At 32.3% G+C, this 22649-nt stretch overlaps 5 protein-coding genes and 1 non-coding gene across 16 annotated transcripts; 4 read left to right on the top strand and 2 right to left on the bottom strand.

Moving 5' to 3' along the window:
• Window positions 1–81: 81 nt before the first annotated feature.
• On the top strand, window positions 82–9458 carry LOC100643361 (metastasis-associated protein MTA2). Of its 4 annotated transcripts, XM_048406078.1 has the most exons (13): window positions 82–808; window positions 1866–1933; window positions 2088–2181; window positions 4534–4716; window positions 5899–6150; window positions 6247–6518; window positions 6606–6794; window positions 6871–7293; window positions 7421–8021; window positions 8119–8268; window positions 8350–8379; window positions 8569–8827; window positions 8938–9458. In XM_048406078.1, exons 1-13 carry the CDS (start codon window positions 694–696, stop codon window positions 9074–9076), a joined length of 2775 nt encoding a protein of 924 aa, XP_048262035.1. In that variant the 5' UTR covers window positions 82–693; the 3' UTR covers window positions 9077–9458. The 4 variants fall into 4 exon arrangements, with proteins under 4 accessions (XP_048262035.1, XP_048262037.1, XP_020718826.1 ...); XM_020863167.2 differs by lacking the exon at window positions 8350–8379 and having other exon boundaries at window positions 83–808; XM_048406079.1 differs by lacking the exon at window positions 4534–4716 and having other exon boundaries at window positions 83–808.
• Window positions 5005–5170, top strand: LOC125385198. Its single transcript, XR_007224223.1, has one exon. It is a non-coding gene; the product is annotated as a small nucleolar RNA U85 (small nucleolar RNA).
• Window positions 9459–10619: 1161 nt separating the features above from the next.
• On the top strand, window positions 10620–14436 carry LOC100643117 (splicing factor 3B subunit 2). 2 transcript variants are annotated; one of them, XM_048405873.1, is made up of 5 exons: window positions 10620–10810; window positions 10887–11025; window positions 11231–11432; window positions 11613–13718; window positions 13798–14436. In XM_048405873.1, the coding sequence occupies exons 3-5, from the start codon at window positions 11409–11411 to the stop codon at window positions 13864–13866; spliced, it is 2199 nt and encodes a 732-aa protein (XP_048261830.1). In that variant the 5' UTR covers window positions 10620–10810; window positions 10887–11025; window positions 11231–11408; the 3' UTR covers window positions 13867–14436. The 2 variants fall into 2 exon arrangements, with proteins under 2 accessions (XP_048261830.1, XP_048261829.1); XM_048405872.1 differs by lacking the exons at window positions 10620–10810; window positions 10887–11025 and having other exon boundaries at window positions 11032–11432.
• On the bottom strand, window positions 14156–22503 carry LOC100643239 (GPI ethanolamine phosphate transferase 1). Of its 7 annotated transcripts, none has more exons than XM_012308973.3 (11): window positions 22329–22503; window positions 22090–22172; window positions 21878–22029; window positions 17092–17355; window positions 16782–17002; window positions 16485–16704; window positions 16106–16391; window positions 15599–16043; window positions 15197–15533; window positions 14717–15107; window positions 14156–14634 (listed from the first exon to the last, which is right to left on the bottom strand). In XM_012308973.3, exons 1-11 carry the CDS (start codon window positions 22495–22497, stop codon window positions 14215–14217), a joined length of 2988 nt encoding a protein of 995 aa, XP_012164363.2. In that variant the 5' UTR covers window positions 22498–22503; the 3' UTR covers window positions 14156–14214. The 7 variants fall into 7 exon arrangements, with proteins under 7 accessions (XP_012164363.2, XP_048261823.1, XP_048261822.1 ...); XM_048405866.1 differs by having other exon boundaries at window positions 22252–22458; XM_048405865.1 differs by lacking the exon at window positions 22090–22172 and having other exon boundaries at window positions 22408–22503.
• Window positions 18551–20225, top strand: LOC105665775 (putative OPA3-like protein CG13603). Its single transcript, XM_012308971.3, has 3 exons — window positions 18551–18715; window positions 18922–19127; window positions 19282–20225. Exons 2-3 carry the CDS (start codon window positions 18986–18988, stop codon window positions 19773–19775), a joined length of 636 nt encoding a protein of 211 aa, XP_012164361.1. The 5' UTR covers window positions 18551–18715; window positions 18922–18985; the 3' UTR covers window positions 19776–20225.
• LOC100652114 lies at window positions 19899–21879 on the bottom strand. The gene is made up of 2 exons (XM_048405877.1): window positions 21612–21879; window positions 19899–21551 (listed from the first exon to the last, which is right to left on the bottom strand). Exons 1-2 carry the CDS (start codon window positions 21760–21762, stop codon window positions 21229–21231), a joined length of 474 nt encoding a protein of 157 aa, XP_048261834.1. The 5' UTR covers window positions 21763–21879; the 3' UTR covers window positions 19899–21228.
• Window positions 22504–22649: the final 146 nt, after the last annotated feature.

Raw genomic sequence — 22649 nt, forward strand, 5'->3', positions numbered from 1 at the left:
AGTGCGCGGACAAATTTGCACTCTATCATCCAGTTACCCCCACTCTTGCTTAAGGTAACGCAGACGCTTTCGAGACCGCGCAATCGTCGGGTCTTAGTAGTATCCGATCCGTGGCCTTATTTTGTGGTATTCGTTGACCGGGTTGTATCGTGTCTGGTTACGTGTTTTCTATCAAAAATTCGTCGAAGTAGAATCTCATAATAGAATCGGAACGAATAAATAACGCTTAGGGATCGCGAACAGATGTCTTAAGTGGAGTTTTTGAATGCACGCGGGTTACGAAGGAAAGCAAGTGAATCCAGAACCTCCGGTAGAGGGGAGCAGGCCGTATATTGCCTGATCGTATATGTAGCCCGCTCGACAAAATGAAAATGGCGGTGTTCCTGTATGAACGGAGCAACGGCCACTGACGATGCTCGTTACGGTAACGGACACGTGAGCCAAATTTAGTGTGTAATTTTTTTTATATATCTTGTGTGCATTTACGAATATCATTCAAGTGTTCTATATCTGTATGCGGAAAGAACCGGAGTCGGTGTGCGAATAAGATTTAGAGAAGCTAGCGCGAAAATTTTTTTCCTCGATTATTGGGACAAACAAACACGATGGAGTGACACCGCGAAGTGTTAACTCCGTGGACAAGTGGGAAGTGTCGGCTAATAGATTCGCGTAGTTGGAGGACGAAAAGCCTTCATGCCGATGCCGGCCGAATACCACGAGAACCACGGTAACCACGAGAACGCTAATTTCGCTCTCGGGGCCACACAGGACGCCAGCAACATGACGGCCAACATGTACCGGGTGGGAGGTAAAATAACCATGCACATTTCGCCGGCTGATGAGGCCACGCGTCCAACTATCGAATCTCGCTCCTCATACCTTTAATTAACATTCAGAAAATTCATGTTTGCAAATGGTGTCCACGATATGGCGTTTTCCCCCCCTTTTCTGTATCTTCGTCCCTATCTTCGTTTTACCCGCGCAGCCCCTTAACTTTCCACCTTTCCATCCAATCTCCCTATCCCCCCCCCTCTCTTTTCTGGCGTCCGTATGTACGTCTGCTTTCCTTCTACTCTCCCTCTTTCCCCACTCTCGCCCTTCGTTCAGGTCATACTAATTTCTTGCATGATGATTCGGATGATTAAAATTCAATATTTCAGAATTTCCCTCTTTTTTCTATTTACTAATTTTTATTCTATTTGAAAAAATTCCTTGATGATAGATCATCAGAATGTGTTTTCATCTACGCGCCAATGGTCCAGGGAAGTAATGTAATTTCAGCAAAATTATTTTTCCGTCTTCCTCTTTTTAATATTGATTATGCAGGAAGAATCGAATATCAAGATCCAGACTGCGTTTTGCGATCGTATACTGGACTAGAATTTAGGATGTGTACATTCTATTTTTGTTTCTTTTCTACTACTCTGTAATGGTATACTTTGTTTTTTTCTGATAAGCATATTCTCTCTATGCAAATTACAAAATTCTTTTCTTTCCATTCTCTTATTCTTATGCCCGCGTTCATGTATTTTTAAACAGTATAGCATCGATATTTGTATTTCATAGAAATATAAGTAAACATTTCATATATATATATATATATATATATATATATATATATATATATATATATATATATATGTATATAAAGATTTTATATATCAATCGCTTCTCATTTATAAATACACTAATATTTATATAGTTAAATTACAAGTATCTATGAATTGAAATTATTGATATGTTGCATGTAAAATATAATTAAACAGTTTTCTTTACACACACACACATTTTATATATACTATTATTACAGCTTTTCTCTTGTAAAGAAGCATTATTAAATAGACTCCCCTTCCTTTAATTTATAGATTATGTATATTTTGAAACATCTTCCACATCTCCCTACCAGATAAGAAGGATAGAAGAATTGAATAAGGTAAGAAATGAAATTATGGTTGTATTATGTTTCTTCTATTGTGATTGATATAAGTAAAGTTCAATTATGCAATGGTGCAGTAATTTAAATATAACGCAGTATATGTATCTTTTTTTTTGGAAAATATATTTACACAAGATTTTTGCTATTTTAGACAGCAAGTGGAAATGTTGAAGCAAAAGTCATGTGCTTCTTTAGGCGGAGGGATTTGCCATCTACATTAATTATGCTTGCAGATAAGCATCAGTGTAAGTAAAATTTGTATTATTGTAAAAAGATATATTATAGCATAGTGCTATGTTGCATTTTAAGAAACTTGGAAATAGTTGCCTAGTATATTTTGATACAAAATTGGTTTTTACTTAGAATTTTAGACCATATATACAAACACATATATTATATTTTTTTGTGTAATTGATACCATGTTCAAATAGTATTAGATTTGAACGTATAATTTATAAAAACTAGTATTTTGATAACTTTTGTTGATGTTTAGTTGATTGGATACTAGGTACTAATGCATTGTAGATAATAGTTATTAATAATAATTTAATTAATATAAATAATAATGCATTGAAGATAAGATAATAACGTTATTTATTTTACCTCGCGTCACAGTGCAGATCGATAAGCATTCGCAAATGAAGAAAATAAAAATATTTTCGTATTGATTGCGAACATTTTTACTTTCTAGAAAGTACATATTTTAATCAATATTATTAGTAGGTAGATTATGCTACATATATTAGATATTCAATTGATGATTGTTACTTCGAGAAATAATGTGATGAAAATGCATGCATAATTGATGCCATTAACAGAAACATTTACTATGTTGGTTTAAGAATATTCTTCATAGTTTCGAACGATTCGAGGCGATGAAAGCGTGAAATTGCTCGTTGTTATCACTCTCATGTTCCCGCTAAAAGAGACATGTAACAAATGAAATATCTTCTCAAAAAATGCATTTTCATTTCCATATAATGTTTTAACGAAAATCGAGAAAATATAACTGTTGGAATGTGTCGCCATCGCTGTTGCGATATTCAGAATTTTCAGACACGTTACATTTCAGCATACATTTTCTTACGCGAGGAGGATAATATAATTTCAAAAATAAAAAAATAATTTGTTCGATTTCACGCGTTTTAATACATATATACGCATATATATGTGCCTCCGAAGCTTTCTCGATTTTTCCTTTGCAATAGCAAAGATAATGAGACGCGGGGATTTGGGGGTGGGAATGTATAATAAGTAAAGTTGGGGGTGGCAGAGGGGTGAAATGGGGGTTGTATCGATCTGCCGGGGGTGGGCTGGGGGTGGTACGCCTGCCAACCCACCTCTCCCTCTTTCTACCTCTCACCCAAGTCCCTCATACCACCCCTCCTTGCTTCCCGCCACCCTGAACTAAATGAATGACTGACGCAGGGGTCGGTTGGGTATGTGTTGCGTGTACTCGGACACAGACTTGTAAGAACACCGATAGACATACACGATAACCGGACACATAGACATGTACGAATAACAGGCAGAGAGAAACAGGACACACGCGCGCGCGCGTGTACATATCCATACATACATAATGTTCGCGCGCAAACGAATGTATATGTGTCTCGGTGAAAATGGTGGGCCCCACTAGCCATCTTCGTTTTAAGCATTTACTCCCCCGCTTCTCTTTTCCTCCCTTCTCTTCTTTTCTACGGTATGTAGATATATGTACGTGTATGTATACGTGAATATACACTTTCTCGTGTCTCTTCCTCTTTGCCCGTAGCTCTATGTCCGTCTGCCGGTATTTGCTTCGAATCGGGCTTTTTCTCCTTTTTCTCTCGTTCTCTCTAGCTCCACCATTTCTATACTCTCAAATTTCAGAAAAAATGTACGGATTTTGTTTTGTACAGATTCCGTATTGTTCTGTATGGAACAGTATGAAAATATTAAGAAGAGTATGCGTTTGAGATGTCGCGCTTCTTCTCATGATCACAGAATCATTTCACTTCCATTTTTTCTTAACAACTTTTGATATATGAAATTCTTTAAATTTTTTATAATATTAGAGAATTGTGTGTAAATTCACTAAGATTTCTAATATTGTTTAGATTTGGTATTTTTTATAGTCGCAACTTTTATGATTCCAACCGCTTAAGAACCGCTTTATAATGCAATAATTTGTAATGTTGTGTGAAGATGATATTTGAAATAATAGTCATATTTCGATATTGTATGGTCATATTATTTTTGAAAATATTATTGTAGTCTATATTAATACCATTATATGATAAGCTTTTAAATAAAGATCTTTGATGATTTACTTACATGATCACAGTATAATTGTAAATAGAAACGTGAGTGGAATTGGTTGACAGAATCAAAGTTATTTTTTATATCATATATGTATTAATTGTTTAGATATTAGCCAAATGTAGCTAGATGTCATAATGGATGAAAATCATTGGTCAATGAAGTTGAAGGCTGCCTGCGTCCTTAGTTGTTAAATTTTATAGAAAAATAAATTTTGAAAGCATGTGTTAAAATTGTATTAAAGAAAAAGTATGATGAAAAACATAGTAGAGTGGGTTCTATGATACAAATTGCAGTGGCAAATGCGGAGCAGCAGAGGTCAGAATCCCCTGCAAACATGCAGAATCAGAAACTGGAGAATCCAGATACTACTAAGGAAATGACTAATAAAGATGGGATCGGGCCCAAAGTGATGAACAAAGGGGGCGGGAAGGGGGGCTGGCTGAAAGCCCCACTGTCAGAGGCCCAAGAGCCTCATGGTGAGTGAACTAGTCAATTAAAAGGTGCTCCTTACAGATGAATTTTATTAGATTTCTCCATCATTTATGAAATTCTAAAGAAAACTATTAATACGAAAATTCAATGTATTTGTTGTTAATAGTAAATATTACATAATTTACATAATTTAAAACAAATAGTAATGAAAATGAATGTTAATCAATTCATCAGTAAGCATTACACAACATGCACCTTTTGGTTGTCTTGTTAGTCTCATATAGAAGCCAGTGATGATATAAGGCTAATGATCTAGCGGCGGGATTTATAAAATTCTTTGTAATCTTGGTGAATGGCATTAGTTTTGGCTGGATTTACTGTAAGGCCAAAGAAACAATAAATTGGGTTTAACTAAGGCCTCTTCCTTCAAGTTATGTGGAAAGGGGGTTTAATCATTAAGTGTGAAGCTTAATGAACCCATACATTCCATAATAATATACAGTTACAATCGTTTCATCATTCTTTCTATTTATTCGTATAATCATCTACATTTTTTATTAATCTTTTTATATGTCACTGTAATAGCAATTTTATTCTAATATATAAATCCTAAATTCATTCTCATTAAAACAATCCTAATAATTCTACTATCTAGACAAAAATCCCGCTGCACAAAATGATAATTCTTTAGTAATCTGAGGCTTCTTCAAATAATTTACATTTCTTTGGAAGCTAATTCCATTTCTGTTATGATATATAATACATCAATCAATGTTGCTTTTTCTTCTTTTGTTGCCCGCTCTCGCTAATATTTTAGTTCACTGTTATAAGTTTTGATTGATTCTGCCACATTCCTACGTTTCATTTACATTTTATTTATTTATGTTACGAAAGAAAAAAAATACTGATAAAAGGCCAAATTTGCATGAATAAATTTATGGATAATTCCATTTTTCATGAAAAAAAATTTAAATAATGTAAAAGATTAATATTTTCTGGAACATTTAATTAAAGATACTAGTAATCTTGGTTTAAATATTGAATTTTTATTGGTATTATATTATATAAAAAACAAAATTACTTGGTTATTTTTTAATGTATTACTTATATAGCCTTCATTAATCCTTTTATTTTTGAGTAAAATATTTTATTATTTAAGCTTTTTTAGAATATTTATTTATACATTTGAGATAGTAAAATATAATTTTAATCCTTTTTACTCACAGGGATGGAAGAAAATGTAGTTGGTGCTGGAGGAGTTACAGAATTAAGTTCTAAGCAACGTCATCAAATGAAGCACAGAGAACTGTTTCTATCGCGTCAGGTGGAAACAATGCCTGCAACTCATATAAGAGGCAAATGCTGTGTGACGTTATTAAATGAAACAGAATCTTTACTAAGCTATTTAAACAAAGAGGACTCTTTCTTCTATTGCTTAGTATTTGATCCTGCTCAACGTACTTTGCTTGCTGACAAAGGTATTCATTAATATTCAAAATTTTCAGATACTATGATCATATTTATTCTAACTTTCTGTTATATATTTAAACTTTAATCAATGTAAAACATTACAGGTGAAATTAGAGTAGGTAGTAGATATCAGGCTGATGGAATAGCACCAGCTCCACTGACACCTGCTGAAAGAGAGTCAGATCCTCGTAGGTTGCAAGATTTAGAAACGTTGGTTTGGACGCCACGGCATTCATTAACAGACCGTCAAATTGATCAATTCCTTGTTGTCAGTAGATCTGTAGGCACATTTGCAAGAGCTTTAGACTGTTCATCTTCAGTTAAACAACCATCATTACACATGTCTGCAGCAGCTGCATCTAGAGACATTACTCTTGTAAATATCATTATCATTGTTACTGTTATATAACTATATAACTAACTATGAAGAAAATACATACCTTACACCAGTTTATGTTTGTAGTTCCATGCAATGGATACTTTACATCGGCACAATTATGATATTGCAAAAGCTATGTCATCTTTAGTACCCAGCACTGGTCCAGTATTATGCAGAGACGAAATGGAAGAGTGGAGTGCATCTGAAGCAAATCTTTTTGAAGAAGCCCTTGATAAGTATGGAAAGGATTTTTCTGATATACGTCAAGACTTTGTAAGTACGCAAGATATTTGAAATCTCAAAGTTCATTATTTTATATGTTGTTTTAATACATACTCGTATGTTTCAGTTACCATGGAAAACATTAAAGAACGTTATCGAATATTATTATATGTGGAAGACAACCGATAGATACGTACAACAAAAAAGGGTGAAAGCTGTAGAAGCTGAAAGTAAATTAAAACAGGTTTATATACCAAACTACAATAAAACAACTCCACCTACAACTGCCCCTTCTGCAGCAACAATTGTACCTCTTGGTAATAGTAATAGTAACAGTAATGGGAAACCAACGAATGTTCTCAACGGTAATAGTAATGGTAATATGACAACTGATAATAGCGGAATATTGATGGTTGGAGTTAGTGGAAAACCATGTGAAAGTTGTCAAGTAATGCAAAGTCCACAGTGGTATGCTTGGGGTCCATCACACATGCAATGTCGTCTTTGTCAGTCTTGTTGGACATATTGGAAGAAATATGGCGGTTTAAAGGTATATTTCAATGAATATACGTATATAAGTAATGATAATCATATAACGCACGAAAATATTTTATCTTTCTTTTCCCTTTTTTCTCCTCCCCCCTCCCCCTCTCCAAAAAAAAACTTTTTCCATTTAGGTTCCATCGCGTATGGACGATGTTGATTTGGAAAGAAAAAGAGGTGGCACTGGTTCAGATGAAGAAAGTAAAGGAATAGGCGGTGCTCATAGACCTCATCGATGTAGCATTCCTTCTTGTGGTAAAGAGTTCAAGCTCAAAGCACATCTAAGTCGTCATTACGCAAGTGCTCATGGCGTTGATCTACGTGGAAGTGGAGCAAGTGGAGGTGGTGGCGGTGGATCTCCCAGACCTGTGATGAAAACTCGATCAGCGTTTTATTTGCGTACTTCAGCATTGGCGCGAGCTGCACGACGATTATGTGCAGCGCAATTACGCACACGTCATGCAGCGCGAGCACCTCATCAACCTATAAATGCAGCACCATTACGACACCTTTGCGCCTCTCCTCAATTAACATCAAAAAGCCCTGCGGAGTTACGTATTTTAGCACGTGCTGTACGACCTCGACCTCGTCCTCGTGTAACCGATATAGCAACGCGTTTAGGTGATCATCCTGCTCCACGACAACCTGGAGATTGGGATTGGTTAGCCCTTACAGCACCAGCACAACGAAAACAACCAGATCGGGTTTCTTTCCCTAGACCACCAAAAGCACCAGGTGCATAAGCTTTTATTGAATAAAGTGTTTTTCTTATTACTAATCAATTATATTTAATATCGTATGTATTATAATATCATGAGTTTTATTGTTATAGATGGAAGTCTTTTGTATGAAAGGGTACCAAATAAATCTGAAGTAGATAGACTGACGGTAACTCCACCTCAACCACAACCTAGTATGCAGGTTCAACAAACGATAATGAAACGCCCGAGACCTCCATTCGATGAAATCAACGGGTCAGATGGTAAGTTTTAGATTCATGTTTATTATACATGTATATTATGTAATTTTAGATCCTTGTATTGAATATGATTTTTGTTTACTGGCTTCTACTCTGATGTGGATTGGGATGAAGGTAAAATAATTGAGTGCCTAAGAGCTTTAAGTATTCAACCAATAAAACAAATAATCAAAATTATTAAATTGAACAGTTTAACATTTGTTCCAAAGGAATACACATCATCGGTTTAATAGTTTTATATTATTTTAATATTTCATGCATTTTAGAGATTAAATATTATATAAATATAAATACTTTTAATAGGTATTGCCCTAAGTGCAGGGCTCCCTGGTGGACCACCTGCAAAAAGGGCCCATCATTCTCAGCAGCTCCATCCAAAGCATACTTTGGAACACACAGCACCTGCTGTTCTTCCCCTAGCACCACCTCTGAATGGAAGAGCTGCTCATCCTCATACTCTGCCACATGGTCCACCACTATCTAGAAGTAATGCCCGTAAACAAGTGATTTCATGGATGGATGCACCTGACGACGTTTACTTTCGTGCTTCAGATCAGACAAAGTGAGCATTGTTGCATGTTTTATAATATAATATTTCATTATATGCGTTTACTAATGGAGCAAGAAAAGAAAGGTGCAAATATTTAGATTTGTATCGTTATAAATTTGCAGAAGACTTAGAAGAACCCTTTCATCGGCTGATCTTCGAAGGGCAGCACGCAAACCTTGGCGTAGATTACAAGCTCCTTTACATCCTCCTCATCCACAGAGAGCAGTACGTGGAGATGACATGGTGGTCATCCTGGACTGAATCAATAATACAATCAAGCAGATGAACTGATAAGTCTGATCAGTTTGCCGCTAAAGGAACCATGCTGTTATTGTAATTTTAATGCCAGAGTCAGCACAGTGAAGATAATCCAGCTTTATGTATTGTCATTGACAACTCTGATGTTGAGCAAGGACTAATCGCTGTTTGGAATTTTTTAAATCGATAATTTTCAAGACAGCAAATCGCCGAAATTGGAGGCCTCGCTTAACGAAATTTGCATGTTACACTGACATCGCTGAAACATACTTCACATGTATGAACGAAAGGCAATAACTCTGGAACGAACTTTTATCGAATCTTAAGGGGAAAAAATGAAAATAAAAAATCGAGTCAGTCGGAGCAAAACATTTTTTATTCGTAATTAGTTATTGTTGTTATTAATAATAATTATTAATAATTGAATGTACATATACGTCATACCACACATACACGCATAACCAGACAACACAAGTGTCCAATGAGTGCTGGACACAAGTTATTGGTTAAATTAGCTCCATACCACGCGCAGTAGCTCATAAAAAATGTTACGGCCGTGCGCGTAACAGAGACAAGTATGGAAGGAAAGGAGAGAAAGAGAGGGAGAGAAAGCGAAAGAGAGAAAGGATAAGAACGTACGTGAGAAAGAAGAAAGAATGCTCATTGTGAATATTTTTATTAAATTTTCAAGTTTAATGACTTAAGTCGCTACAATTAATAAATAAATATAAGCATAAGTGGAAGAATATACTAGTCCTTTTTCCATTCTATCCAGTTTCCTGTTATAGTTATATAAAATATGTATTATACAAAAATATTTATATATTTATATACACACATATACATACGTATATGTGTGTGTGTGTGTGTGTGTGTATATATATATATTTATGCTATTCTTTATAGAACATTTTTTTTAATATTTATATTTAATACATTTATTCCGTTGGTAGTCAAATAATTTTCCGTGCCTGTATAAATTAACATTTTATTTTTATGCTGTCAAACATACATATCTTTCCTCTTTTTCATTTATTTTTAAAGTATGGATATTACTATGGTAATTAATATTGAATATTTACTCATATGATATGAATAAGATATAAATATTTTCGAAAGAGACAGAAATGTTTTTTAATTCAAGAAATTTTATCTTACATTTTCTTAACCTTTTATATATATATATACGTATATTGTGATAAAATTCAAAATGCCTGTATAATTTATATTACCATCATAATAACTTTTATCAGGTTTTACCAACATTTGTTAATAAAAATTCACGTTTCCTTATTGCTTGTAAATAATGAGTTAAAATTGGAATGATAATTGAAACTGGTAAAAAGTGATGCATTGTTTATTTCATTTTTTATATATTTAAAAGTAAATTGTTTTATGAATTTTTTACTAATTTTTTAAATAAAAAATGATAAATTTTCTTGATTAATTGTTGACATTTTGTTGAAATATTCAATAAAATAAACCAACCTTTTTAACAATAAGAAGTGTTCTCTAGTGTATATGTATTCTATGTTTTTTCGACACGTATATAAGGTACTATTGTATATACGTATGACATGATACTTAGTTTATTATTATATAATGTAATATCAACATTTTTCTATTAAAGACTTGATTCCAAGTTGTAAATAAATATGTATCAATTTTTAATGTCTTAATACATGAACAGTAGAAAATACTGACATTGTCCGAAGGAACAAAAACTTGAAGATTTTTGTGCGTAATTTTGTGATGAACACCTTCTCAGTTAAGTGAATTATTAAATATGAAACCTTACGTTTTTCCCGCCCAGGATCTTCGCTACTTCGAGCGCACAGAAGAACAATGAGCGAACCTGCTGATTGGCTATTTTCTTGCGTTCGATAAAAACCAATCAGCATGTATATTCCGTTTTGAGCCTTATTGGACGCCCAGTCGAAATTAGTAAGGAGGTTAGTTTCGTTTTTAAATCGTCTTATCGTCAACTTCTTTGAGCAGTCATAGTCGTGGAATAAAGATTGTTTTACTCTCTTAGCATTTGGAGAGTACAATCCCAGTAGAGTTTTATATTTTGAATCGAATTGAGCTTTCAGCAATCTGAGGCTTAAATACCGTTTAACCGCACATAAGGATCGTTTGTAAATTTTACTTCAACAGTAATCAGAGACAGTTCGAAATCTTCTCATCGTTTGGAGAACAACACCCCTTAGTGTCGTTGGCAGTTCTTCATTCGTTCATTCACTACTCTCACTTGTAAATAAGTTACCCAAGATTAATTCGGCGGGTAACAAGTGCAGTGCTGTGTCATCGTTATCGGACACACGTACGCACAGACATGGAGAATATAGCAGGAAATGAGGTTAGTTTTGTTTTCATTTCAAGGAAAATTATGTTAGTTATATACCAATTACTATAATGTTGATTTATATTTGAATTAAAATTTTACATAAATTTGTATTATGTTTCGTCGCGTATAAAGTACGCTTATAAACTGTAGTTTATTTATCTTAGTAATTTTCAATTATACACTTTGTAATAGACTCAACAAATAGCTCACCAAATGTCATCTTTAATGAATATGCCTCCAAATAACCATGGAGTACCAGGAATAGATCCTCCAAAAACATTACCTAGTTTATTAAGTCTGAAAGTAAGTCCACCAAGTGAATTACAAAATCAGGCTTCATCGGATGATAATGGTCGAGATGCAGATAGTGATTCCATGAAACTACCAGCAGCTTTAGAACAAGCTCTAGCTTTTAAAACTGAAAGAGCTAAAGAAGTAGGAGCAGATCCAAATGATATAGTTTCATTAGGAAAGTCACCAAATCATGAAACTATAGGAGAAGATGTATCTCAGTTAGATGATGTTATACTTGAACCAGAAACAACAACAGAGAAAATAGATGTGAAGACCAATAAGACCAAAAAGAAGAAAAAGAAAAAGAGGAAGAAACACAATGGAAAGGAGATGGAAAATAAAAAGGACAATGCAGAAAATGCAAAACCAAAAGAAGATTTGCCAGAAATTGAATATATTCAAGAAATTCCAACTGTTAATGATTTAGAACCAATGTATCGTCAATTTGCCAGAATATTTGAGGCATTCAAACTAACTGAACCTGAACCAAAATCTACAGAGGCAGAAAAGGGAGAACCAATAGGACAGTATCCACCAGTGACAACATTACAAACAACAGGTACTGTACCAAGTAAAGTACCACCATTGGATGATTTTGATGATGATGCAAATCAACAGCAACAACAGCAAGGAACTGGAGAGAATGGAGCTCCGCGACTATCCAAGAGGAAACTGAAGAGGCTAACGCGTTTGAGTGTTGCAGAATTAAAACAACTTGTAGGACGACCAGATGTTGTAGAAATGCATGATGTTACTGCAAGGGACCCAAAACTTCTTGTACAACTAAAAGCCCACCGTAACACAGTGCCTGTACCCAGACACTGGTGTTTCAAAAGGAAATATTTACAAGGGAAACGTGGTATAGAAAAGCCTCCTTTTGACTTACCAGATTTTATAAAACGCACAGGTATTACAGAAATGAGGGCAAGTCTTCAAGAACGAGATGATACACGTACGTTAAAGGCTAAAATGCGAGAAAGAGCAAGACCTAAGCTTGGCAAAATAGACATTGACTATCAGAAATTACATGATGCATTCTTTAAATGGCAAACTAAACCTCGTATGACTATTCATGGTGATTTATATTATGAGGGTAAAGAATTCGAAACTAGATTAAAGGAAAAGAAACCTGGAGAACTGTCTGATGAATTACGTACTGCCCTTGGCATGCCAGTAGGGCCTAATTGTCATAAAGTACCACCTCCATGGTTAATTGCTATGCAGCGGTATGGACCACCACCAAGTTATCCCAACTTAAAGATACCTGGTTTAAATGCACCAATTCCGGAAGGATGTGCATTTGGTTATCATGCTGGTGGTTGGGGAAAGCCTCCCGTAGATGAAACAGGTAGACCTTTGTATGGAGATGTATTTGGTATATCTCGTACACCAGGTGGAGATAATATGGATGAAGAAATAGATAGAGGTATGTGGGGTGAACCCGAATCAGAATCTTCCGGAGATGAAGATGAAGATGAAGATGCAGAGGAAGGTGGAGAAGGTGAAGGAGAAGGAAAAGATGGAGATGGAGATGCAAGTGGTTTAGTTACACCCGGTGCAGAAGGATTAATAACACCTAGTGGAATAACATCAATTCCGGCGGGATTAGAAACTCCAGAAACAATAGAATTAAGGAAAAAGAAAATTGAAAGCGAAATGGAAGGAGGTGATACTCCTGCTTTGTACACAGTTTTGCAAGAAAGACGAACAGAAGGTCTTGGAGCAAGCATGATGGGTAGTACGCATGTATATGATATGACTGGTGCAGCAGGAGGTCAAGCGCCACCATCTGTAATTGCCGCACGACGTGGAGTAAGTGGAACAACATCAGATGGAAGAACGGAGAAAGACGGAGCTGTTGAATTAGCTTTAGATCCAAGCGAATTAGATTTAGACTCTGAAGCAATGGCATCACGGTACGAAGAAACAATGAGGTCGCGACAAGCTCATTTAAGGAGAGAAGATTTATCAGACATGCTTCAAGATCATGTACAACGACAAAAAGTAAGTATATTATTGGATATTGATAAATTGATAAATTGAATATTTATTAAAGTAATTTTGCTTCTCTCTCTCTTTACAGAGTAAACGCAAACGGCAACAAAGTCAAGATTCGAAAGCCTCCAAGAAATACAAAGAATTCAAATTTTAAGCATAATTAATTAAATAACATATTATATAAAAACAAAAATTACTTATTTAAAAAATATAGGAATTAAATATAGCGTCAGGACTTCTTGAATAATTGATTATTACCCTTAAATAATTATACATGATTTAGTATTATTGCTACTAGGGTATCCAATTTTATATATTTATATTTCAATTATCTTCTTACAGAATGAAATTTTTAAGTAGAACATATTAGAAATATATTAATTTCTTTCAAAAGAAAAACAAAAATATATCAATTTTTATTACATCAAATAAGAACAATTATATTTGCTTGATCACTTTATTATAAATAAATCGTTGATTTCATATACATATTTTATATTTTTTATACAATATGATCTTTTTTTAAATTAATATAAAATTTATGTTTATTTGGAGAGAACGCTATTAAAGGATATGAAAGATAATGCAATAATACTATAAGGCATGGAAGGAAAATTGCAATTGTGAATCTACTTATAGCGCTACCAATATCTAGCCAACTTCCTTGAGGAGTAACATAATACATGAGTGGTAAAGATAAGCAGTCTCCCAGTAAAAGCACTCCTAGAAAAATACTTGAAGATCCAAGTGTGTGACTTGTACATCCAATTAACATTAAAGGAATGCTTAGCTTTAAAAGTATTAACAGGAACATTGTAAAGGGAGAGAAAACTGTCACGAAATGACGAGTCCAAGACGGATCGAAGGAACTGACACTCGCCATATTACCTGTTCCAAAGAAACACATCAATGTATATAGCATCTATAATAAATTGTTCAGGATTGGTATTGAGAACAGTTTAATAATTCAATTTGTGGTTAAAACTTATATTAACAAAGGATACAAAGATTGCTGCTTTAAGCAACTCTTCTATTGTCAAAAGATTTTTAGTATTTTGATAAACTTGAATAGAAGACACATTAAATTGTGACCAACAAGATAGATGTAATGCAAGAATTATAAAAAAGAAAGGTTCATAAGATGCAGATAATAAGACAAGTGGACAGAAAAGTCCCAACACGATTCCTTGCATCCTTTCTTTTAATTGCATAGGATAAGTAAAAATATATAATGGTGTCGTTGATAAAATCGTCCATGATATCCAACTTCGGCCATCTATACATTCTAAGTATATTAGTCCGGTGACTATCAGTCGAAAAATTTCGACTGCTTTTCTATACCTTGAATGCATTTTTAATGCAACTATTAAAGTTACAACACATATACTAAGAATTCTGAAAACAATTTTAATTAAAGATTTAATTAATTAATTAAGAATATTTAATAAAAGAAACATTACGTCTTAATGTCTATTTGAACTTACATGATGTAAACTCGAGGGTATGGTTCTACAACAGGTAATAGTGGAAAAATAGCTAGAGACAAAGCTGTCCAAAAAAATAGACTCTGAGCATTTTTTAACACTATCTTCTGAACAAGAGTAATAAATAACATTCCTATACTAAGAGCAAATCTATATGTTAAGCCAATGAACATTATTGTTAATAAAAAAATTATTCCTGTAATTATTGTCCAATAATATTTGCTTTTACAGACTTTTAATTTTACTGTGTATATAATTATACTTCGAGTAGCTAACCAGAAAGAAATCATAGTTAAAAACGCATAACAGGGTAATCTCCAATTATTACAACCTGAAACTATTTTACTGAAAATTAGAACCAATAGTTTTTCAAATAATTATGTTATATATAAAATATCATACCTTTATGCACGATAAATATCATAGTTACTAAAACTATAAATACACAATTTGTTATTAATAAAATAAAAGAATTAACACGGGGCCGAATAACTCCAGTTATTTTAAAGAATAACAGTATTATCCATCCTAGCCATATTATAGACAAATATAATAAAAATCTTGTTCTTTGGTATTGTCGAAAATATAACAAAGATTTTTTAGCTAGTTTAATTGTATTAACAATTTCTTTCAATTTCTCATTTAGATCTTCTGTTTCAGAATCTTTATCGAAAGTAGAAATTTTATTGTCTAATTCTATCTCTCGCCAATCAGCTAATCCATTATTTTCACAATTCATTTTATGATTTGCTTTTACTTGGTAAGTTAACTGTTTCAAATTATTTAACAGCGCATGATTTATGTATCTAAGATTATTAGTACTTAAATACTGCCATGGTAAAACACCCTGAAAAATTATATAAATATCAGAAAGAATAACAAGTAATAAAATTTATATTATTATTATACTTCGTTGTTAATCGGAATTGGAGCACCAATCAAAGACGAAATCAGTGGTGTGATATCAACTTGTTCTACATTTTGACGAAAATTAAATGCATTAATTCCTGCACCCCAAACAATTAATGGTGTTTCTGTTTCATCTGTAGAGCCACTTCCATGTGATCCCCAGTCAGTCATTCCATGATCAGATGTGAAAATATATGCAGTACTATTATCTCCAAAAAACTTTTCTGTCATTTGTACAACCTCTTCTATTTTCCAATCAACATAATTCATGTTATCAACATATTTTCTACATTCAAATGTAATTTAGAGCTAATGAAATTATAATCTTATTAAAAATATGCTTTTGTATAAAAAATGTAAGTTAGCAAATTTTGTATACCTAGAATGAGGTTTTGCTGTATGTCCTGTGGTATCACAGCCAAGAAGATGAAGGAATAGGACAACGCGTTCAGCATTTTTAACTTTGTGGGCATCTTCTCTAAGCCAATCAATATATTTGTCAAACACCCAAGAGTCTAAACGCCAAATTTGACCATGCATTATATCAAAATTTTGCCATTCAGGAGGATAACTGTCGCCATGTACATTTTCTCCTGCACCTAATTTCACAAAGATCAATCTGATTCTTTTTACATACATCATATTCTATTTCAAATATTTATGTATGTTGTGATACCCTTTGTGAACATAGGTATAATGTCAGGACTCCCCCATGCCCATGAGAGATAACTTTGGTTAAAAACAGAATCAAAGTCAACAGGATTTTCTTTCCATCCTTTAAATATAGCACTAGGATCTTCATATAATCCTGCACAAATTGCAACAATGCCTGGTCTAGATTCTGTTGGCATTCTTGTATGAGATATACCCCAAGCACCTGTATCTGTCATTATGTGTCTATGAACAAAATTACATTATTGCATGTATATATACATATAATTTGTAATTTAGAACAAACCTTTATCTAAGAAATAATTTTTAATTACTTGAGAAATTTTGGAGGTGCTTCAATGAAGGTTCTGAATCTTAAACCATCTGCTACAAATAAAACCAATCTTTTCGCTGGTGCATTTCTTAAAATTGGTACATTTGGTAGTTCTTGAATAATGGGAGAATGAAAGTTTACATCAAGTACACCCCATAATAATATTAAATGCATTGCCAGACCCCATATTATAAATGAATAATTGTTATCAACTATATTGAACTTTTTATTATACATCTTTTCAATCTTTCGATAATCACTTAACCTATAAAATCAACGATTTTAAACGTATGATTTTAATTATGTAATTAATATTGTATTAATATTAAACGTATGATTTTAATTATGTAATAATATTAATATAATATTATATAACTCTTATTACTTCATTCACTTTACTATTAACGATATTTTATGTTATCTTTATAATTTTCTATTCTTTTTAATTCTAAACTTCTGAATGTAATGATATATTGTGAAATTATCACATAACCACATTTAATAGAAAAATTCTATACATGAAGTTAATTTCATAGATAAATATCCGTATTTGATATTAAAACGTGTTTAACAGATAACTTTTCGCTCAATACAAATACTCATAAATAAAAAATTATTCATAACATTGAAGATATATTGATCGGTTTTTTTAACCTTTAAATATTACTCAAAAGTGATTCACGTACACATGCATATAGCATACTTTTGTCACCAACAATGTACAGTATAGACGTGATATTCAATGCTTTTTCATGTTTCATGTTTTGGAGGTCACCTAATCCCCATATCATTTCTGTGTCGCATGCGAGGTTATCGATTCAGTATAATGGTGGTTTGAATTAAAACAAAATATTCCTATGAAATTAAAATAATGTTAAAAAGAAAATGAGAGTGCTTAAGCTTATAGACCTGGTCGCTCCCAGGCTAGTGCTGCACCATGTGGTCAAGTGCTGAGGTCAAGTAAAGTTAGCATATACAAGAACCTATAAAATTTGGGATCTGCCCTGTTTGATTGCATAAAATCATGTAGAGACTATACGAATGATTATAGCTAACAATAAATATATGACAAAAGTAAAAAACTAAGTGTAAATAAATGTAAAAAATATATATATATATAATACATATAATATTGCTTTGTGTAGAATTTATATATATATATATATATATATATATATATATATAAAATGTTTATACATTTTTTTATATGTTTTTATGGCGAACATTAAAAAAAATGGAATTATTACTTTATTGTGTAAGAAAATACTAAAAGCGAATTTAAGATAGTCACATTTACAACACGTTCTGTAGATTCGGAAATGCCGAACTCGCGTGTTTATTAGTTCTATCGATAAAACAGCAAGATGTCGATAACGCGACGTTACAAATGTCACATTTATTCTGTACTTCGTCGGTGATATAATCACTCACGAGTTATCTATGATAATTCCTATGTTCCCGTAGTAAATCGCAAAGAGCATAAAAAACACTCTAATTTTTTGGCAGGTCAATATTTCATAACGTGAGATACAAAATTCCATTTAATGTCACGTCTATTCTGTCTTTAGTCAATGTTATCATGACACCACTACGGCTGTCTGCTATACTCTGAAATAATTTCAGAGGTGAGGTAATCATTTTGAATACAATGTGAGATACATCTCACTTGCCATGACATCGTGACATTATTATATATTACGTTCTCACTATTTATTCAACTAATATGTATATAATATATAATAATTACGATAAATATATTTATTGGAAAATCGTCTATACTTGTGACACGTTTTAAGCATGTTCAATGTTTATTCATACATATGATTTCTAGGTTTTAATTAAATACAAACTGTGATTTTCTAATTGAAGTTGTACGAATAAAACGGGTTGCAAAAATGGTAGTGGGTGTTTTTCCAGCTCTCAAATTGGGAGTTTTATTTGTTAAACAAATTAGTAAGCCCTTGGCCAAGTTTCTTGTTAATCAAGCAAAAAATCATCCTGTGTTTAGGACATATTTTATTATACCACCTGCACAATGTAAGTACAATAAATCTTTTTAAATGAAAATATTTAAAAAATTATATGATTTGACTGTGATGTAATTAATATTGATGTCATCATTAATAATAATTATAGACACCTATTATAACCACATATAATTATGTTTCATGCTTTTATAATTTAATTACAGTTTACCATTGGGCAGAGGTAAAAGCTAAAATGTATATAATGAATCTTGGTAAGCCTACAAAAGTTGCAAAGTTGAATGAAACTATGGCTATAGAATTAGGAGCTAATTTGATGGGTGAGGTTATTATTTTTAGTGTTGCTGGTGGTTGTTTAATATTAGAATACAATCGCCAAGTAGCAAAAGAAGCAAAAAAAGAGGAAGCACGGCTTCAACAATTACAAACATTTATGGATGAGATTAGAAATTTGAATCAAGTGACATCTCAACAAGAAAGTCAGATTCAATATTTGCATGAAGCTATTCAGGAATTAGCAAAGCATACAAAGTATGAAGTGATTGCAAAGCCAAGAGTAAAGGAAACAAATTTACAAATGCAACAATTAAATGTTGATGAAAGCCAAAATGGTGTGAAATTAAAAAATGAAAAACCATCAATAATTGAACGTGCTATATTATATTATGAAAATAATGTAAAACCAGAAAAATTCAGTTAACTGAAATTTTACTTTAAATTTTATTAATGATTGTGATAGAATAGGTACAACATAAATAATATTAAATGAAACAAATGAATTCATAATATTATAGTGTATATAAAAAATATTTCCCACAATATATACTTGATTTAATATATGACTTTATATATAATTAAAATCACATACAACACAATTCTACATTGGTATTTTGTGCATCATTATGCAGAATATTCAGTATTTTCTATTTATGTTTATACATGTATAGTTTATTCTTTTCTTTATCAGCAATAATTTTCAAAAACACATACAGTTTCAGAAAAACAAAAGCGGTTTACATCTATAAAAGTGTTTCAAGTTTCACTATTTTAAATAGTGAGGTAATTAATCTATTTACATTCAATTAAATTGTATTATATGAAAAATAGAATAATAATAACAATAATAAAAAACGAAATACATCTTAGCATATATATTTGTTAATTGTTCATAAAAATTGATTCATTTATTACTTTATGCTTATCCCTTCTTTCAACATTTTCTGTAATGTGTGAATTCTTGTCTCCAAATTTTCAAACTCGATTTCTATGGTAAAAAATTTTAGGGTTGATTATATAGTATGTCCTGTTTAACTGGAAACATACGAATAATACGAAAAAATGTGTCGCACAAAAGATGACTTTGAAAAGTAAAGGTGATATTAAAATATTTAAATGGATACCTCCGTTTTATATTACATACTCTGGTAGCTGACATTCAGATATTTTCAAAATACTACAAACTCTTATCTTTTGCACCAATCACTATTGACGTATCAACTTTAAAATTCGAAATTTTAAAATTTGTCCTGCAGGCATTGACGTTGCCTGAGATATATCACGGGGATATTTAAAGATATTTTCCATAATGCTACTATTAGTATGGCATTGCCGAAACACAAGGCCGCAGTTTTTTTAATGATTCCAAAGCAGTCAACTGAGAGCAGTCGCACTTAGATAATTCCCTGTATTGTTCTGTCGAATTTGAAAATTTATATCTCGTTAGCGGATGGTACAAAAGACACAAGTTCGTAGTGTTTTAAAAACGTCTGAATGTTATCTACAAGAATATGTTACAAAAAATGGAGGCGTTATTTAAAAATTTTAATGTCACCTTTACAGGATGTTTCAAGGTTATCGCGAGGTCAAATAAATAACAAAAAGCACAGGATGTTCCCCTTGATACAATTTTCATCTGAAATATTTGTTCATATTTTTCCAGATATCCGAACATTTCCAGTTAAACAGAACATACCGTATATGAACTTTATAATTAAGCGTAGATCAAATACTAACTTGAATTCTTTGTTTTATTATTATATACTTTCGAATTTCGGCAATGAGATCGTTGAACTCTAATCGATTCTAATGAACTCCCTGTAGTTATCAATTAAATTATATTAATATATTACATATTAATAATTGTTTTAGGAAAATTATACAAATAAAATTTTTGACGTTAATTGATAGCTTTGATTTACACCTGGTGATAAACTAGAAGTTTTATTACGACTTGAAATTGAAGAAGATCGACTTCTGCTTCGTCTAAGCGTAGAAGATGTACGGTTATGACATTTTAATGCTGGACTACCATCTCCTGGTTTTCTATTAGCAGATGCAGTAAGTTGCTGTACTTTCAATAACAAAGCTGCATTTTCGGCTTTAAGTTTTTGAATTTGCATTTGAAAGGACGCACGTTCCTTAACGACATTATTCTCTAACGATTTTATTGATTCCAATAAATGTTTTAAACCTTTTCCTGAATAGTAAAATATATTTAGAACTTTTATCTACGAAACATCCAAGTATTTATTTCTACCTCCATTTTTAAGCCTATTATTTTCTTGTATAAGCTTTTGATTCGCAATTGTCAGTTGCTCAACACGTTTCTGAAAATCTTTATTTATTCGTGTAGATTGCAATTTTTCAAGTTCAGTTTGTAATTTTCTAATGGTAGCTTGTAATATCATAGGATTGGGTAAACCGCAATATTCCAAAGATAATGGATAATGGATTCTTAACAGAGTGAAGGCATATGTTTAATGTGTTTTAATGAAATGTAATAAATTTACAAAATATACTTACCTATCAAATTCTACCGTGTACGTTAATATAAGATATCGACGATTATTTGTCGTATTATTCAAAATTGAACACGAACTGCGTTCAAGTTTACGGGCACGTAACAATTGTAAATCTTCGAATGTCAGCAGATCCAGAGTAATGGATTCGCTTGTCTGTAATTAAATTCTTTCTATTTTATTTAATTAATTGGATAATTTAAATACAAATGTTACTTTTAACAATCCAGATTGCAGCATAGCCACAAATACATCAAAATGTTTGTAATTTCCCGTTTTCTGCGTCAAATTTTCAATGTCTTAAAAATCGAGAAATACATAATTAGAAATAAAAAGCAAATCAGGTAATTGCATTAATATTAAAGTTCTAGTACATACAAAAAGAGATTCGAGATTTCTTAATATAACCTTAAAATAACATATTAAATAAGATAAAAAAATGATAAAGAACAAACATGCAGCATCGTAAAAAGACTGCCAATTCTCGGCGGTATATTTATCTGTAATAGTAAGCTCCAAATTACGCTGACATCCCTTAAAAGCAGTAACTTTAATCTTTACAATGTATTCTTTGCCACTTTTAAAAGTATAACTTGTCACCAGAGATGGACCAACTTTGTTCATACTTAGTGACAGACATTAACATATCATCGGATATCTGACATAAAAAGTTGTCAAATAAACTGGCAAAAATAGTTGTATTGAAATATAATAAAAAAAAATTGTATCAGTGGATTGTGTTGAAATTGTACACTGATTTATACGCGAGTAATATG

Source organism: Bombus terrestris, chromosome 5 (assembly GCF_910591885.1).
Source record: "Bombus terrestris chromosome 5, iyBomTerr1.2, whole genome shotgun sequence".
Lineage (NCBI taxonomy): Eukaryota > Metazoa > Arthropoda > Insecta > Hymenoptera > Apidae > Bombus > Bombus terrestris.